Genomic DNA, 16748 nt, shown 5'->3' on the forward strand with positions numbered 1-16748 from the left:
TGACAAGAGGAAATATGGATAAGCCCTAACTCAATAGCAGTGGCGGTGGTATGTTTTGAACTGGGTGTGTGTTTACCCCTTCCTATGATTCAGTTGGCTTCTGAAATTGAGATATGCACACACACATCTCCACTAGTCCTTTCCTGTCTGAAATGTTTTACCTAAATTTTCCAGTGCAAGCATATGTGTAGGAGTTTGCTTTCATTAGGCTGATGGTCGTGGTAGTTCTTTAAAAAAGATAATGTGCATCGGATGCAGTTGTGTACTTTACAGGTCCACCAGCAGTGTGGAGTATTTCGTAGTTTTTTCTCTCGTTTAGCCTCCACCCTATTGAATGCATTATGGCTCTTATTTTATGCTAGAGATGGGGACTCTGTGGCCCTCCAGATGTTGTTGGACTACAGCTCCCATTGAGATCCACCATCATGGCCAGTGGTCGGGCAAGATGGGAGTTGTAGTTCAGCCACATCTAGAGAGCTGCAGGGTCCGCCATCCCTGTTTTATGCTGAAGTGCCTTCTCTTCAGAAATCCTTGGATTCATTCTGCTTCTGAAATGTTTGAATGGAACTCTGGTATATCCGTTCTGATCTTTGAATGGGGATGTTGAAGAATCCTGCTTAGTCAGAGCTCTTAAATGATTCCTAAGGGAATATTATGCAGAAAATCAACATATTAGAAGTTAATTGTATGGTGAAGAAAGCTCTTGAATTCATGAATAGCGTCACACACAAACGCACGCACCAAAGTTCAATTGTTTTATGACTGCTGGCAAAATAGTTTGGGGCTTTTCAGAGGCAAAGGGGAATTTGTGTGACACTGTATTTGTGGTGCCTTGGTGATACAGACGTTACTCTTTTAATTCTTCATAATAAGGTTCGTAATAAACATTTTGCAGTAGCAGTTTTTATGTAGCCAATCACAGAACAGTCCTATTAGTTCAGCAGTGAATTAAAGCTGCAATGAGCTCAGACTCCCATTTTTCTTTCCCCTTTCTTAGTTTCAGTCATGATGAAGAACTGTTCTCTTTAGACATCCTCTTAATTTTCCCTGTCAACATTTTAATTTTTCAGCAGGTTCTGGGGATGTGTAGTAATTCCTGAACAATTTCACATACAGAAATGAAATTAAGCTGTTCTAGCTTCTATTCATGTTGAATATGACCAGACTTCCTGTTAGGCAGGAAACCTTCAATTTATCCTTCCTTTATAGATGTGACAACTAATCAGCTTGCTGTACATAACCTTTTGACTTGTAAACACTGTGTTCCTTTGGTTAGGCAATCATTTTTACTGGTACAACATTGTAATAGGAAGCTAAGTCTTTTCTTGCAATAGGATCACATGCAGTGGCAAAATTTGGTAGCTACCAAGGGCCCATTGGTCCTGATGCCTTCTCTGGATTGGACCTTAACTTTTCCATCCCCACCTCCAACTTTGGTTTTGTGAGTTGCCTGTGATTTTAAATTTCCCACAGTGCCCACAAGCTGTGCTATGTTGGGGAACTATGGGAAATTTAAAATTACAGGTGGCTCATAGCCACCTGATTTTAGGAAGACAAGGCACCAGCCTCCTCAAAACCTGGAGCCCCCACCCCAGAATGTACTGTAGGATGCAAGCTCTGCAGATGTTTATGTTCAAAACTAGCTGCTTCTTAAAAGTTGTGATATATATTATGCTCTTACTGCTTTCTTGGTTAGCGTATCAGCCACAGGGGCAGCAATGTGTGTTTTTACTTCCTTTTGATAATCGAACTAGGTTGAGAAAATGCATTTTTGTAAAGCAGCAGCATGTTTGGATAACAAGAACCCTTATTTAGCCAAATGCATTCTAAATTAAAGTAATGGCATTAAACTGAACCAGTTCTGATGTTATGAAGCTAAAAAACCAGGGAGATAGTTGTTTCCGCATCCCCCTCCTAATATATAAATTAGCATAGAAGTGGGCTGTTGTGGAATATTGTGGGATGTGTGACAGTATACCGAATCTGCTGTAGTGGTGAAGTAAACTGAAATATTCCACTTTAATTATATCCTATCTCTTAATTTTCAGCTGTATTAATGTGTATCTTTATCCGCATTTCAGTTACGTATTCCTGTGTCTAACTTTCCATTATTTGAGTATGCAAATAATATTAGAGACAGTGGGCTGAGGCAGAGACAATAGCTTGGTCAAAGATACTTAACTGAGTTTATGGCTGACGTGAAATTTGAATCAAGGACTCCCTGGCCCACGGGCACATTTGCATAGTGGCAATTACTTGTTTTTGATTCTGGAACATCATTGTGAGGAGTATCTTTGAAGACATTGAGGAGAGTGGGTGGATGGGGAGAGAAACACAAATTCCCATTTCCCCATACGTCCTCTTGCATTATTTACAGATGTTGCCTTTCTGATGTGTGGGCAGAAAAAGAGTAGCAGGTGGGAGTCTCCTGAGCAGTTTTGAAATTCTCTGCACGTTGGTGCCAGTGCAAACTTCCCACCCTTTTCCCATTTAACTTGTGAAGTGTCAAAAATCTGCAAGGTTAATAGATAAAAAAGTGTGAAGGGTTTCTGGCATTTGCTTTTATAGCAAATTTAGATACTGACATACACGCTGACAAAAGGGTTGTATAAGGGAATAGGAAGGGCAGCTCTAGCTTTTGTACATTACTCCCCCTCCTTTTTTTATCTTCACAACAGCCCTGTGAGGTAGGCCGAGCTGGGATTTTCTAGTTCAGACATCAAAATGGTGAAATTGCACTTATTTAGATTATTTTTGGCTTGTTATTTATCAGGGTTGGCAAACGTTTTTGGGAAGGGGGTGTTTTGTGGTAAATATCAGGACTATGAAATCTTACAGTTAAAGCTAGAGGGGTTGCTTTTCTAGCTTTGTGCTTGCTTGTTTTTCTTTACATTCATGGCATCATATATTTGTGTTTCGTTTTTCTTCCCAGTAGCTCAGGGTCTCGTACATTACCGTATTCTCCCCCTTTTTATCTTTGTAACTGTCCTGCGAGATAGACTAGGCTAAGTTAATACATGTACGTAAGCAGCAGTTCTTGGTGGGGATTTGTGGAGGTCCCAATCCGCACACAGCCTAACGGGCCTAGGAAATCCAGTTGGCATCCCTGAAAACAATTCCCATAACTCATCTCCTGATGTTGCAGCATGCAAAAGTTGGTTCTTTCGAATTCTGGTGTTCCTGACACTACTGCTCTTGCAAGGCATGTAGCAACTCCAGAAAAATAGCTCCACATGCGCAATCAAACTGTCATAAGACGCTGGGGATTGTCTCACAGTCCAGGTGGAATGGGGTTCCTGGCTTATCTTGGTGGTTTGAGCCAAGAAGTTTAGGGACACTGGGGGAATATGGTGTTAAAAGAGCCTCTGCCTTACTCTTTGTTCGGAAGGGCAGCAATGGCAAGGACAAATGAATAGTGAGGGAGAGGCTGTTTTAGCACCCCATTCGCTCTGATCAAACACCAAGGTTGCAGGTTTGGTCCCTGTATGGAACAGCTGCATATTCCCACATTGCAGGGGGTTGAACTTGGTGGTCCTCAGGGTCCTTTCCAACTCTACAATTCTTTGATCAAGGAAGGGAAGATGCAAAGGGAAGAGACATTCCATCTAGGGCTAAAAGGTAAAGGTAAAGGACCTCTGACAGTTAAGTCCAGTCGCGAACAACTCTGGGATTGAGACGCTCATCTCGCTTTACTGGCTGAGGGAGCCGACGTTTGTCCACAGACAGTTTTTATGGGTCATGTAGCCAGCCTGACTAAGCCGCTTCTGGCGAAACCAGAGCAGCGCATGGAAAGACCGTTTACCTTCCTGCCGGAGCGGTACCTATCTATCTACTTGGACTGACGTGCTTTCGAACTGCTAGGAGCTGGGACCAAATAACGGGAGCTCACTCCGTCGCGGGGATTCGAACTGCCGACCTTCCAATCGGCAAGCCCTAGACTCAGTGGTTTAAATTCTTGAAATGATGCCCTAGGTCTTCAGTTCCTGGGCGTAGAAACCTCACAAGGCATATTTGCCTGGCTTCCCTCCTTCCATTCACTGTGCCAGTTCATCTTGCACCTGAAGCCTTCAGCCTCAGCAGTCAAGAACATGCAGCTTCATTCTCCCCTTTCAGCAGTCTCTGTGGGAGGTTGCACTTTGGGAAAACCCGTGCTTTGTTGTTTAGGTTTATGAGGCGCCCAATTACCGTATATGCCTGCCTCCCCCACCCACCCACATTGGAGGAAAACCTTCGCAAGGATCCCTTGCTGTTCTAGATTGTAGTCGCAAGGACGCATGCCACGCTAATACAGCAGGAGCTTTTGTCGTTTAAGCACCTAGCAACCCCTGTTTACCAAAACTCTTTAATTATCCAAATGAACTCGCTGTCCCTTGAAACATGTTGATAGTGCAGCACAAAATCAACTAGATCTTTACAACTTGCATGGTAAGGGAGCATGGAAAATGTGGATACTGTGTATAGTCACAGGCTTGCTTATTTGGTTCCTGCAGAAATTCGGCAGTTAAACCATAACCTTTTCCATGTTCAGGTAGCTGGTTTGCATGTAGGTAAACAAAACGAATGTAAATGAACCTCTCTCTGGTTTGCTTTGTACTACTGGGTCTTTAGCTTTATACTGCCACCGGGTAAGTTCCTGGTAACAATACCTGTTTCTTAAATGGAAAGACTGTTCCCCAAAGAAATGAGATTCCTCCACGACTCCTCCCACGTGGCTTCATAATGTTCCATTTGCCTTCCACGTTTCAAAGCCAACTGTGCTTTGTGGGATAGACCCATGCAGTATTTTCTCATTCCATTCATGCAGTCATTCATGTAATCATTTCCAGTGGGGGGGGGAGTGTTGTTGTTTATATACAGCCAAAGCAGCACTACCCCTGCACAATAGGAGTGACATTGGTGGACTTGCAGGAGGAGGAGTGTTTGGAAATCCCAGGAGATGCACAGAAAAAGGTTCAGGATGAAAAGAGGGTTGTTTAAAAAATAAAAAAAAAAGCCAGAAAGAAAAACTTGAAGATACATGTTTTAGGGTGGTGGGAGGAAAAGGGAGCAAATGAGGCGAGAAGACCTGTCTTGAAAAGTTCCTGTTCATTTCAAAAGTTGCATGTTAGCCAAGAGGCAGTGTGTTCATTGGGTCTTTCGGGGAGAGGGAGGCTAAAGCAGAAAGGGCAGTAGAAGACGTGATAGGGAGAGGCAAGCAAAGAAAAGAAAAAACCCTGTAAAATAAAGGAAGGAGGAAGGGAAGAACACGGCAGAAGCAAAAAGGAAAGGAATTAAATAGGAGCTACAGCAAGAAACGGAATGACAGATAGAGCTCCGCCCCTGGCAGAAGCGTCCAGATTGCGCCCCCCTAGCCATGGACAAATTAGCTCTTTTTTCCGCCTCTCCTCTACCCCCCCCCCATTCAATGTACCCTCTATTTAAAACCATTTCTTATGAGGCAATAATGGATATTTATATTTATGGACATATTTTTAGACAATTTTGTGCAAACCCCCCCCCCCCCCCGTAACGCTTGCGCCCCTGGAGGTGGCCCATCTTGCCCCCCCCCCCCCAGCTACAGCCCTGGTGACAGGTAGGGGGGAGGGAAGGAAAGCTGGAGACAGAAATGAAAAGTTGCCTGCTTAGCAGCCATACACAACCTAAGCAGGCAGGAGCAAATCCTCATGGGACTCTCTGTGCCCCACATGTAGCTCCACAACTGCCCTCCATCATTCCATTCTTTCCAACTGCTCTTCATGGGCAGAGCATTTCATTGGAAGGGGTTCCATGTCACCTTCATTTTCTGTTTTGTGATTGAGTTATTGTTGTGCTCAAGCTCTTGTAGGGGGAGTGAATAGTTTTTTTGACCAATAAAAAGGGCAATCTGTAATGAACCAAGTATTCCCGAGACCGGCAGTGCTCAAAACTGGGCCAGGGACTGCTAGTGTGTCTGCTTTCAGATGCAGCCCATCCCCTCGTCATTCAGTAGCCTTTGGATTAGACTGTCTAGCAGCGGCTCCAAGAGTAATGGTAATAATAAAATGGAAATAGACAGGAAGTGAGTAAGAGATGGGAGCTTCATAAGAGCAAGAATTGAATGTAAAAGGGACAGCAAATACCTGTTACCCTATGCCAGCCTCCCAAGCTTCCGGTTTTAGTGCAAAAGGAGAATGCAAGAAGAAATGAGAGGAGATGGGTAAAAATGCTTTGAGGAGCGTGTGACGAGGAAGAAAAACATAAAGCAGAAAGCCTTCTCTCCTCAGATTTGTAAAATCGATACCTCCAGAAGCAATAACTGTATATAGCTTGAGGAAAGCTGAACTACCTGCTACAAGAAAAATTCCAAAAGGGATTAAATAGAAAACAATGCCAGTAATTTCCAGTTGATTAAGCCAATCTCTGCTTCCATCTGCCTCCATTTTTATTTTTATTTACTGCTCTGCCCTTGTTCTCCTGTTTTGTGACTGGTTGGCCTAAGCCATTTTTAGGCCTTCAAATGAGCCCTGGGGTTTGACTATCTTGTAACTTATTGTAAGTAAGCAGGGACGCTGCTGTAAGCTTAAAGAGCGTTGCTGTGAAGACAGATTAACTACAGTCCTATGCACATGTAAGCCTCATGGAAACTGATGGGATGTATTAAGCAATAAGTATGGTTGGGATTACAGCAAATCTGACACAGTCTATTGAAATGCCATCGAAGTAAATGGAGTTTGAGCATCATAATGGCAACTTGGAGAGCTTTTCATTTTGGGCCATTTCTGGGTCTAAAAAACAAATCACACATCTTGGTACAATTAAGCTGCTCTTGGTTATGCCTAAAACAAATTCCACTTTGTCAGTTGTTTCTTCTGCAGTGGAGCTATATTTCTTTTGTATATGGAAGTTCTTCTGGGCAGAAGTCCTTTATTCACCTGGGAACTGCCAGGTTGTTTTTTTAATCCTTGTAGAGTATGGCTAGCACATCATGAGATGCGCATTCTGACAGGGGAACACAATAATACTCCAGTATTCTGTTACATGTGGAACAATTAGCCTGCTTTAAATAATAAATGCAGTGCTCTGAATATGTGTATTATAGATAATTAAGCATCATGTTGCTAACATTTAACATGCACTTATGTCTAGGTGTAATTATGGTTGGGAAGGGCAGTTCTGCGATGCGTGCGTCCCCTACCCAGGCTGTGCTCATGGGAGTTGCAACGTTCCCTGGGAATGCAAATGTGAAACCAACTGGGGTGGTCTGCTCTGCAACAAAGGTACTGAACTTCCATTCATAGTTAAATTTTAAATCTCATTACTAACTAGTAACCTGATCTCGATTGTTTTTGCCAAGCATGTGCTCACTACAGAGAGCATCTGTCTTCTAACTCTCTGGTGGCACTTGCCTATTGCATTTAAGCAAGCAGGCAGGTTTTGCCATTTGCAAGCTTGCCCTTGCATGGTTTGCATGTCACCCCATCCCTAACCATGGCTTAACATGAGCACATGGGCTCCCAGAGAAGAAATGCATCCATTTCGCTCCTCGCCAGTTGTTTTGCTGCAACACCAACAGTGAACTAACCCATGATTTGGCTTACTGTGTCATCCAGGCCCAGCTATGTGGTTTAGCTTTCTACAGACAAGCCACAAACTCTAACCAAGGTTGTCCCTATGGCTTATGGCTTGTGGATTGTCCAGAAAGCTAAACCACAAGCCAGAGTCAGGACAGCATGCTAAGCCCAAACCATGGCTAATTCAGTGTAGCACAGCACCAAAACAGCCAGGAAGGAGCAAAGCAGCTGTGATGTCCTCTTCTGGATCCTTCAGGCTCACCCTAAGCCATGGTTTGATTTAGTGCGATGTGCAAACCAGGCCAGTGTGAGTGTAATGCATTTATTCCTAAGAGATTTGCTTTATCTTGTCTTTACGTCACAGATGTTGGTTGAGATGGCAATATACCCAGTGACTGATATGAAGCCAAAATGAATTAAAGGGGGAAGGTGGGCACAGGTGTATGGGTGTTAAAGATACTCTGCCTGCCTCTACCCTTCTCTTGAAAGATCTCCACGTAGTAGTTCTGCATCTTCTTGTGTCAAATAACCCAACTCCACCTTCGCCTTCTGTCTAGATTTAAACTACTGCGGAAATCATCACCCGTGTGTGAATGGTGGAACCTGCATGAATACGGAACCAGACGAATACAGCTGTGCTTGCCAAGATGGTTACTCTGGAAAGAACTGTGAAATTGGTACTGACAAACAATTGCATGTCTTTTTGTTGTTGTTGTTGTTGTTGTTCAACTTTCTATGATGACAAGAATGTTCCTCCATATACCTTTCATGATTAAATGAAACATAGCTGTTGGTGATTTTGTCATTATTTGTCACCCTTGATGACTAATCTAAAATAAGTTTTTTTCAGATGGCTAAATCCCAAGCCTCTGTGCAGATTGATAAGACTCTGGGCCCCTTTAGATATGAACAAGCCTTGAGGAGCTTTGTTTCCTCCTCTTGTTCCTCTCCCCCATCCCCAGTGCTTGTTTGAAGCAAACCACAGTTTCTTGTTTCATATGGATAGGCAAAAGGCTCTTGTGAAGGAAGGACAAGGCCTTCATTACATACTTGGAAATAAAAGTGTTTAAACCTGGATTTGGGTACTGAGGATAATTTTCTTTTCTTATTAGCTGAGCATGCTTGTGTATCAAATCCCTGTGCTAATGGTGGAGTTTGCCACGAAATTTCATCAGGCTTCAAATGCCAGTGCCCAGCAGGCTGGAGTGGACCAACGTGTGCTATTGGTAGGTACAGCTTGGTTTCAGATGTATTATGACTTGTATGTGCACATGAAACAGACTATGCAAACGCCCCTCTTAGGTGCTTGTAACTATAGCAAATGAATGTTCATTGAGTGAACTGAAATCGCACTTCCACTTTGATACAATAACAGGATTGTCACTTAGCTAATAAAATCTTAGTTGTATGAGTTTGTCAGTCGATGGATCAAATCTGCATAATAAAGCAACACATCTGGAGGAGAACAGCTTCTACATCTTTAGTCATGTTTGCATGTATTTATCACAGGTGGCACCATCTTAGAAATCGCATTGGTTCTATCGTATGTGAGAAGGGCAGAGGCTACTTAAGTTGTCGGCTGCCATTGGAGTTTTAAGAATTTTTTTGTGGTTGTTTAGTTATTAATGCCTTTCTTGGTCAGTCAGAAGCTTAATTGGTTGATGTAGCAGATTAATAGTTAATCGAGCATTGCACAGCACCTAATGAGTGCAAGTGCTTACGAGCTTTGCTAACATGCTTATAATCAAAAAGTTCCTGGCAAAGTAACTTTCACTTCAAGTGTTATCTGGGGGCCGTTATCCTTTTCCTTGTGGCCTCTGCAGCACCACATTTAGGATTACACATGTATAGGATCGTAACAACAGAACTCTCTTGAAAGTTGAGCCAAAAAGCAAACTCTTTGATTTCTTCATGCCAGCAGCACATTTGCTAGGAGGTGCAGGAGGAGAGTGGTATATTTTGGGAGGTGGTGGGTAGCAAAATAATCAGTAGTGGCAAGTTGTGTTTTTCTGTTTCTGCCAAGGGCTTGCATCACTATTCCTTGATGTAATACTTTCCTCTCAAAGGCATATGGTGAGGAATTACTGATGAGAAGGATCAAACCTTCTTTCAGCAAGGGTTCTGTAATAAATTTTGTTGCTGCCATGAGCATGGTGGGTATCCCAAATGTGACTCTTGGAAGCATAGAAGTGACAGGAACGCAGTTACGTTCTTAGCTTTTTCACAGAATCAGGGAACACCCTGTTTCTAAACCAGGCAAGAAGAACTGCATCGCTTTGGTGTTTAACCACTACACAAACAAGGTGCTATAACCGGATTAGCAGCTCCATTTGTTCAGTTCCAGTGGAAGCATCCAATGGCAAAAGTGCCAAGCATCTTGTGTTGTGCTGCTGTGTACTCTCAGGCTTCTTCATCTTGCAGAGTTTGCTAAAACTTTTTTATCATTTATAGCCAGCGTGGCAATAGATGTTGAATTAAATAGTGAACAAACCTAGGGGCAAACGGAGGGTGTATTACAGGGGTGTCCAAACTTTTTTCAAAGAGGACCAGATCTGATGAAATGAACATGTGTGAGGGCCGACCAAAGTTCTTGACCATTTTTAGGATTGAAGTTGTTGAGCTTTTTATTGGATTTTAATTTTACCCCAGGAAATAACCTGCCACAGGGGCCGGATTAAACTGACTGGAGGGCCGGATTAGGCCCCAAAATGGACTTTGGACATGCCTTGATTAACTCTTTTCCTAAAGAGTTATGGTTATGCCCATTTATCTGCATTGAAAGCAACATGTACAGTTGTCTCAGACCATTCTTTTCCTCCCCAGATATTGATGAGTGTGCCTCTAACCCATGTGCTAGTGGTGGAACTTGTGTTGATCGCATTAATGGGTTTGAATGCATATGTCCACAGCAGTGGATTGGGGCAACCTGCCAGCTTGGTAAGTCAAGACTGTAAGCTATCTTTAAAATTAGTCGCGTTCATTATTGTAAGTATATTGTTGTCATTTTGTGCAAATGCTTCCTTTGATGTTTTAGCTACTTCTGAGTTAATCTTGTGAGAATCAGAGTGTGTGCTGCTTTTAAATGCCTCTGAGTGCAGGAACAGGCAATGTTGCATTCTGAAAAGCATCCTTCCCTCACTTGCTGCAAACTTGAGCAACGTATGAAAGTGCCTTCAGCATGATAATAGTGGTGGACTTAACTCCTAGGGTGGCTAAAATTAGGGCATGCTTGCACTGTTAAGCTACTACACTTGGCTCCTGTTGCCTTGGGGTGTGTGCTTATCGACTGCTCCCTTATTCCTGCACGTTGCTTGACCCAAAATATTTTTTCCTGTACTACATGCATGCCTCAGGGCTATGCAGAAGCATTTAAGTAGTCTCTGAAGGTGTGTGGGCAGGCTAGACCTGTCCGTCATTCCTTGGGTGCAGTCCACCCCTTGGGCGCAATCCACCATTAAGCACTCCCCCAACCTCGATTGTATTGTGCCCAAGACCCATCAAACCACGAGGGAAGTCACAGGAAATGGGCAAGGACAGCAGGGGAACAAGTCAATGGATCCATAAGTAGAGGCTGCTGGGCCCTCGTGTTAACCAACATGGCAGATTTCTAGTTTCATTCTTCCAATCTGTTGCATTTACTACCACTTCTATACAAATTCATAGGCATTGTCGATGCTGGATATCATTTACATATTCTCCACACCTGGAAAAACTCCTACGGTAGCTGTCATTGTTCACAGTTCCCCAAACTAGTATTTATTATACTTTTGCTCAAAGACTTGGGGAGCTGGCCTGTTCAGATAATCTCTCTTAGCTGCATAACTGGAGTTTAATAGAACCACAAAGTCTGAAGCTTATAATCATTGGTGCTTGCTTTATAGGGAAAATTATGCAGCATGCATGTTGAAAATATCAGCAAACATGTGTCACCGTGACATGTAGCTGATATTTTGGAGGCTCTGCTTTGGTGCAAGGGCAGTCTATTTCTGGGTTTGTTCTTCACTCCCTGCTTTTCTTTCTCTTCTTTCACAGATGCTAATGAGTGTGAAGGGAAACCCTGTCTTAATGCTCATTCTTGCAAAAATCTTATTGGTGGATATTACTGTGACTGCATTCCAGGATGGAAAGGAGTAAATTGTCACATCAGTCAGTATTTAATCTTGCGTATATATATATATCTGACCCTAAAAGAGCTTTTATTTATAGAATATATCAAAACATTCCTAATTCCTAATTTAAGACATCTTTAGAAATGATAAAGATATCTTTAAAGCCTTTCAAAGAACCATGTATGGTGACTCCCTTAGCAGATGTTTCCTTGCATCTAAAGCCTTAACGTTTGAGTTGTGGAATGAACTAACTTGGGGAGTAGCTTCAGTATTCTGGTCTTGGGAAGACTAACTTGACGTTTTTGCTTGAATATTGCCTGGTATTCAAACCTTCATCACCCATACAGCTTGTATTTCCTTGCCTCTGGAAGACTTCAGATTGCTTATTAAGAATGAACAGACGTTGCTAACTCATCTTCAGTCTATTCATTGCAATTGAGTTCCAGTCTTTTTTATTTTTAATCTCATTTGTATTTTATCCCTAGATATTAATGATTGTCATGGGCAGTGTCAAAATGGAGGAACTTGTAAGGTAAGATTAAATGCATTTGTTTTGTTTTGTTGTTTTGAGGTGCTCTGGAGCTGCTGCTCCTTAAAATTCAACCTATGGCCCAGTTCACATGTTAACGCTAATCCAGGCTTCCTCAACTTCGGCCCTCCAGATGTTTTTGGCTTACAACTCCCATGATCACTAGCTAGCAGGACCCAGTGGTCAGGGAAGATGGGAATTGTAGTCTCAAAACATCTGGAGGGCCAAGGTTGAGGAAGCATGCGCTAAGCCATATGAAGGTTTAGTTATATGCTGGAAGTCGATCAAAGTGACTGGGGCAACCAAGTCAGATGGGTGGGGTGCAAATAATAAAAATATTACTATTATTACTACTGTGAATGAGCAGGTGTGCTGGCTCCTGGAAAGAAAATTGCAACAGCTTTGCTTCTCCAATTCTGCTGCTGTGCTGAGTGAAGCCATGGTTTGGTCTGAAGTGTTGCCTTAACCCAGATTCCTGGTTTCACTCCCCCAGACAAACCACAAGCTATAACCAAGGTTTATCCTATGGGCTTACAGTTCATGGTTTGCATGAGAGATTTAAGCCATGAGCCTGGGTTCACACTAAGACAGGCATGGCCAAACTTGGCCCTCCAGCTGTTTTGGGACTACAACTCCCATCATCCCTAGCTATCAGGACCAGTGGTCAGGGATGATGGGAACTGTAGTCCAAAAAACAGCTGGAGGGCCAAGTTTGGCCATGCCTGCACTAAGACAACCCATAGTTTCCACTCAGTGCAGCAGCAGAACAACTGGAGGAGGAGCTAAGTGACCATGATCTCCCCTCTGGAAGCCCACACGTTGGCTCATCTTTGCCAAGCCATAGTTTAGCTTAGCTCCACATCTGAATGAGGCAGAGCAGGTAACACTGGTTGTCAGACTTGGAACTGCCCCTCATCCTCCAGGGGTTGTTTCCCTGTAATTCCCCAGTCTCCTCTTCTCCCCACCCTAACAGCTCCTCAGGAACAGTTTGAGTGTTTGGGAGGTCTGCAATATATTTGAGCTGTTTTTCTTCTGGCAGCATTTAGTCTTGCATTGATTATCACAATATATTTTAAGTTGCTTGTGCATTGCTAGTTTAAAGAGTAAATCAAGCCAGCCTACACAAAACCATATTTGAGGGCAGTGACATGAGTTTTCTGGAAAATTTGGATAATTTGCTTGAGAATTTTTTCAGATGCCAAGCTTGTTTTATATCATAATTTGCAGTTAGCATCCATTCGTTGTTGCTAAAGAACTTGCAAAATGAGGAAAAATTCCATCCCGCGTTACTGAGGAGGACCTTGCATCATGCTGCTTGTTGTTCTTCACATCCCATACACGCATCTTTCTTTTTTGGGAAGTTGGAAATTATGCTGATGAAGGGATAAAAGCCACAAGCAATCTAAATAAATGGGATACGATGTAGCCAACCTGAGTGCTTTTGAAGCACAATTGATTTCAGTAGGAGCAATTCATATCCCTTCCATTGGAATCAAACGGACAAATGTCTAAATTTGGTGGATTGTACCTGAGTAGTTGTTGAACCGTATGTGCCTACTATTTTGGTGCAGGCTTGTTTCTTTCAAGAGCAGTTGGGTAGAACTCTGTCCACACTCACCCCTTCCCTTTCTGTTAAAAAAAAAAAAGACTGTTGACTTTATGGTACTAAGATTAGGTAGGAATGCTGCTGTTAAATGATTCTTAGAATAATCATGAACATTTGAAGTACGGTCCACATGTTAGCATTTTGAATGGCAAACAGGAAGAACTGTTCCTCTGAAACGTTCATAGGATGGCTTTGGAGCCAACTGATTAAGTTAGTAGTACTAGGTGGCATTTGTCCAAGAATTCTAAAAATTCAAACATGAAACTGCTGAGCTACTTACTCTGGTATGTTTCTCTGTGTCATCAGTCTCTGTACTACAGGGTTGGAAAGCAACTTTCTTTCTTTTAAAAAGGTTCTAGGAATTTATCCTGGAATAGTAAACATGATTTTAAAACTTGGCTTTTTCACTTTTAACCAGAATAGCTGTGCTAGGGGGTTTAAAAGTGAGCATAGGTTTGGTAAAAGAAAACACCTTATGTGATTTGCATGGATAACCAATTTGGATATGTAATGAATGTAGCCATTTCATAGGTGCAGTTTTTTGGATGCACTGCAAGCTGCCTTCTCCTGAGAACATAGTTATAAAAAATGAAAGCTAGCAGCGGCTCATCAGTTTGTTAAAAGGCAAGAGGTAGAATGTAGGCCTATAAACAGTCACTTTTCACAGTGTGGAGATGTGAACATCCAGCAGGCTCAAAGGAAGCAGGTAGCCCCCATGGGTCTAGATTAAATCTCTATATTGGAGAATAGCCTCTACCAAAGGCAAAAGGGAGAAACGTGCTAAGAGGAAGGCATATTTGGCAAACCCTCACCTTGATCAACTCCCTCCCGGAAACCTATGTCCCTACTGTGGAAAGATGTGCGGATCCAGAATTGGCCTCCACAGTCACTTGAAGACTCATAGTTAGCACCATATTCATGGAAGACAATTTTACTTGGCTATGAGTAATCACCAAAGAGAAAGAAAGAGATTAAAAGCTGTGGGAGAATGGACTTAGGAGCCACTCGTTCTGTACTAAAGCATAACTTTGTTGTTAATCCAGATGAATCTTGCCTCTCTTGTTAAAAAAAATAATGAAATGAAAATTTGTGGTTCTGAGATTCTAGTTTGATTTTATTTGAAGAAAATGATACGAAAGTCTGTTCCCAGTACCTTCTGACATAAGTGCTCTCCTTTCGATCTTTCGTTTCCCGTAGGATGTCGTGAATGGTTACCACTGCATGTGCCCCCCTGGTTTCATAGGAAAGAACTGCGAAACAGAAGTTGATGAATGCATGAGCAACCCATGTCAAAATGCAGGGCGTTGTGAGAACTTGGTGAATGGATTCCGCTGTCTCTGTCCTCAAGGCTTCTCAGGAGATCTCTGTGAGGTGAAGGATCCCTTGGCCTTCTTAATAGCTTTGATGGATTGAATTCTGGAAAGAGTCCTGTTATAATTTAAGCCCGAGCAACCCATGGCTGTGTAATTAGATAATTGCCACTCAGCTGTTCACTTTACTGTCCCATGTAAACAGACAAACTTCTGCAGTAAAATCTCAGTAGCTAAGGTCATAATATATTTGGAATAAGCATCTATTAGTTACTGAAAATATCAATGTGATGATTTTTTTATAGGGGTCTGATTTTTACACTATGTGCCTGCCACATTCATAAATGCTAAACTTTCATATGGGCTAGAAATCAGATTCCAAATTTAACGTGGCCAATTTGTGTGCATTCATACTGCTGTGTGAATTTTCTAATGTGTTTGGACAAGTATATTCTATTGTGATACGTTCCAGAGATAAATAGTGTAGCTTATCATATCCTGGGGGAATAACTAACTGCTCCATGTCTGGGTTTCGCTGCAGGAAAATAAATTTTTCATTAAAAGGATACAAATGCCCTTGCAATATTCCCCACTAGGGAGTGTTGAATTTCCCCTCTTTCATATTCCGAAAATGATATGTGATAGTTCTGAGAAAGATAGTTCTAAATCAAGAGTAGGTCAGGGACAACTTCCGCTGTCTGCAAAAGGACTTTTCAGGTGGACATAGAATAATAGAATTGTATATTTCATTGAAAGTTTTCGTCCAAATTTCAAATCTAGGAACTTCTATCAGATAGGTGCCATGCTTATTCTATGTCTGCCTTGCTGACAGGTAGATGGTGCTTAAAGTAAATGCAGTTGGTACAAGAATACTGTATTAAGATTAATAATTTCCTTAAAAGGATTTGTCTTTGTAAATGCTTACATGGTGCAAGGCTTGTTTAAGTTTGTCCCTTTTCATCACCATAATAGTAACAAATCAGCTTTAAACCACCTTGCTTAAATGTACACACAGAATTAGAAGAGCGAGCCTTTTTTCTCTCCCTACAATCTGAATCCCCTGCTAAATTCTCCCAACAGCTGTGTCGGCACATGCTTTTCAAACATTTTCCCATCTTGCAGAGAAGATGCCAGCCCAGGGGAAAAAAATTGATGGGAGATTCTCTGAAAATGATACATGTAATCCCTATCTGTATATTGCATTTTGCATAATATGGGGGGGAGGGAGAGAAGTCAATCTTAACGTAGCAATACACCCTCTCGTCTTAGCAAAAGTGACACTCCGTAATTTATGCTTCTGGTGTAAACAAAAACTTGATTTGGACTGGAAAATGCTTTTGTTACTGGAAAGCTACAGCCCTTATAAGTGTGTGCAACCAATTTGTAAAGACTGAAGTAACTGCAACAATTTTAACATGCAACGTTATGTGTTGGCATACTTTAGGAATGTTAACCCGTGTTGTCTTAAACCTTTTGCAGCTTGATATTGATCTCTGCAAGCCTAGCCCTTGCCAGAATGGAGCTAAATGTTATGATCTGCGAGAAGACTATTATTGTGCTTGCTCCGATGACTATGATGGAAAGAACTGCTCTCACCTTAAGGATCACTGCAAAAATAATTCGTGTAAAGGTATATTTGTCCTGTAAACCTGTTTACTTGGTAGT

General features: G+C 42.1%; 1 protein-coding gene across 2 annotated transcripts in view; it reads left to right on the forward strand.

Annotated features, from left to right (window-relative positions):
• JAG2 (jagged canonical Notch ligand 2) overlaps window positions 1-16748 on the forward strand; it is an 88474-nt gene that overhangs the window by 49449 nt on the left and 22277 nt on the right. The window contains exons 6-13 of one of the 2 annotated variants that reach the window (XM_081009204.1): window positions 7105-7235; window positions 8087-8206; window positions 8642-8755; window positions 10353-10466; window positions 11562-11675; window positions 12124-12170; window positions 14971-15144; window positions 16563-16713. In XM_081009204.1, the coding sequence (XP_080865330.1) occupies window positions 7105-7235; window positions 8087-8206; window positions 8642-8755; window positions 10353-10466; window positions 11562-11675; window positions 12124-12170; window positions 14971-15144; window positions 16563-16713 (965 nt within the window). The remainder of the gene's footprint in view (window positions 1-7104; window positions 7236-8086; window positions 8207-8641; window positions 8756-10352; window positions 10467-11561; window positions 11676-12123; window positions 12171-14970; window positions 15145-16562; window positions 16714-16748) is intronic. The other variant, XM_081009205.1, reaches the window with a different exon arrangement.

Source organism: Podarcis pityusensis, assembly GCF_964106645.2.
Source record: "Podarcis pityusensis genome assembly, chromosome: 1".
NCBI classification, from domain to species: Eukaryota; Metazoa; Chordata; class Lepidosauria; order Squamata; family Lacertidae; genus Podarcis; species Podarcis pityusensis.